Here is a 2,743-nt window from a genome sequence, read left to right as displayed (position 1 = left end):
AACTGATCTAACTTCCAGCTAGGGAAATGTGGGCTGCACATTAGGAAGATCTCTGGGAATAATTCAGCTTTACAAAAGACTGAAACATTAGAGGAGAGACTGTGGAAACTTCATGTTTGAGAGTTTCCTACAAAGCAGGTTTAGATGGGGATGACCCAGCATTGAGCAGGGGGTTGACCAGTGGCTTCCAGCCTTATTTTTATTTGATACTATGGGTCCATATCTACACTCCTACACTCTCATTAGTGCTGCAGCAGTGTGAAGGATTGGTGCCTGATGCACTATGTGCTTGATGGGTTAATCCAGTCTCTTTTCTCCTGACAATTCCCTCCTCTTCTCACAAATGCAGAACTGAGTTAGTTCACAGTCTCCAGGCTTAGCTGCCCCACCTTGGACATACACACAAGCTCCACCCTCATAACTTGCATGACTGAGGTCTGGGAGATCAAACCTGGAATGGAAAGCCACAGATTACAGATCATGTCCATCCCCAGCCCTTCCCCCTGAGCTCACTGCGCCCTGAGCACTGGGCTGGGAGCTCTCTGTGCTGGCTGTACTGACAGCAGGTGATGCTGAGCAACCACCTAACAGAAGTAAGGCTAAAGATGCTTTCCAGCTCAAGGCTGTAATGAGTTGGATGAGAGTCCTTCAGCACAGGATCCCTGCGCTCTCATGGCACCATGAACAAGACAGGATGTGTCAACATCATGTCTAGCCCAAGCTTCATTTGAGAAAACCTTTGGCTCTCCAGAAAGTGCTTCTCGAATCAAACTTGGAGAATGTTTTCTCTCTTCCCCTGCAACAGCTGAAGGCTGTTCCCAGAAGCATCTCCATTTCCAAGGCAGATTGACCTCTCATAATACATGAGGACAGATGGTATCCATGAGATAAATTAAAGTACTACATGACTCCTCTGTGTATCAGACATCTGGGATCTGCCAACCTTCCCTGCTCTTTCAAACCCATCTGCCAGAGTTATGTACCAACACTTGAGCAATCTCAAAGAGCTGCCCCTTATTGTGGTATTTCTTGTGGTTGTCAAGAGAACTGGGAATGAACCTCATAATGGCCTTTTTAATGGGAATAAAGCTGGTTTTGCTTACTGAGGTGTTATCATGGCTGTTCCAGCCCTGTGCTTTTGGAGGCATGGGCTAAATTAGTCCCCAGTGTTTACAGAGATGCAATAATGAGACCCAGGACATTGCTGAAGATGTCCAATAACACATATGTATTTCCTGTAATACATGTAGCCTGGGTATAACTCCTGAGCAAGGAACTGGGCTTTTTGAATTATATGGACTAAGCTCAGCAGAGCACCCCTACAGGTCTTATCCCCTCACATGCCATCCCCAACTAACAAGCCCAGCCTGGTCCAGGGTGTCTGACTGCAGGATCTAGGGTAGGCAAGAGCAATATTGCCCTTTTCCACCATAGCCCTTGAGCCCTCTGGGCCAAATCTGCTTTACCAGGGGCACAGTACCACACTCCACTAGGCCCACAGACCATAGGGTATGTTGGGCTGTATCGAGATGAAAGGTCCCGTGCACACATTGGGAGTTAGAATCGCTCAGACCACAGCTCCATGGGAACTGGGGGAAACAGGACATTTGCAAACACCTGGGGCCAGGTGGGGTTGGTGCTGCGTGGTTGGGTCTATCACTGTCTGTGCCTCTGATAAAATTCACAACCGTGTTTGGTTGACAATGTCTGAGCCTTATACTTCCATGGTGAATCACACCCAGGGACTGTGCTGTACTCTGGTGTACAAACAAGAACAACCTGGTGGCACAGACTTACAAGGCAGAGGAGAGCTCAGAGCCATTCACCCAGACCCATTTCCTAGTTTCAGAGTTGTAGGACAATCCAATCCAGAATCGGTGATAATATACAGCTCTGTTGCGTTCTTCATAGTATTGAAACAACTCATGATTTATGAAATTCTGCATGAGAATAAAACAAATAGGAAAAAAACCAGAATTCATTCAGGTGTATGAAGAACACCATAGGCTTGAGTTCCCAAAGCAGCATCACCATCACAATCAGTGCAGAGACCTCCCCTGTAGCTAATGTTAGATTTTCTCCTCCATGGTCACCTCCTGTTCATTCAGTCACCCATTAATTTCAATGTAAATCTTCTTTTTGGGGTGGACAAGTTAAAATCTGCCTTACAGCCCAGGGCTGACATTTCCCTAGGAAGTTCCCTTATAATCTGCTCAGACATTTGAGGGTGAGGCCATGGTACAAAATTATATCACTTGCCCCTGAAGAAGATATAGCTCACCCAGGTAAAGCTACAAGGTTGTGAACAGAGTTTGCTGTAAGGGCTGTTTTCAAAGGTTGTTAAAAGAACCATTTGAAAAGCCTTCTGTGAGGACCTTCCAGGCAGTACATTTTGGTTACAACCGGTCTGACGATGCACTGACACTGCCTGTGGATTCAGATAAAATTGTTGTCGCCATGTTAATGGCTAAGACTGTGACAAACAGTTGCTTCTCTCTTAAGTTTATGCCTCCTGCCCTGAGATCATGATAGTGTGCCTAAGGAACAGCCCTACCCCATCCACTCTCATGTCACCCATGTGACCTGTTCAAAAAGATTGGGTTGTCCCTTTATAGGCCCTGCTCAGGGCTGCTCTGAGACTCCTGAGAGTGACGCTTCATGCTCCTGGCACTGCTCTCATGGTGAGCACATAGTATAGTGACTACACAGCACAGTTTTAGACTGCAATGTGAGGAGCAGGAAT

The 2,743-nt window shown here is 46.6% G+C and overlaps 1 protein-coding gene across 1 annotated transcript in view; it reads right to left on the bottom strand.

Annotated features, from left to right (window-relative positions):
• Positions 1-297: 297 nt before the first annotated feature.
• The window catches only part of LOC112547887 (C-type lectin domain family 1 member A-like), a 10,016-nt gene continuing 7,570 nt past the window's right edge, over positions 298-2,743 (bottom strand). The window contains exons 6-7 of the mRNA XM_025191106.1: positions 1,798-1,940; positions 298-451 (exon numbers count right to left, since the gene is read on the bottom strand). Of these exons, the coding sequence (XP_025046891.1) occupies positions 298-451; positions 1,798-1,940 (297 nt within the window). The remainder of the gene's footprint in view (positions 452-1,797; positions 1,941-2,743) is intronic.

The sequence above is a fragment of the Alligator sinensis genome, unplaced genomic scaffold (assembly GCF_000455745.1).
Source record: "Alligator sinensis unplaced genomic scaffold, ASM45574v1 scaffold239_1, whole genome shotgun sequence".
Lineage (NCBI taxonomy): Eukaryota > Metazoa > Chordata > Crocodylia > Alligatoridae > Alligator > Alligator sinensis.
This window is presented reverse-complemented; position numbering and strand designations above follow the sequence as displayed.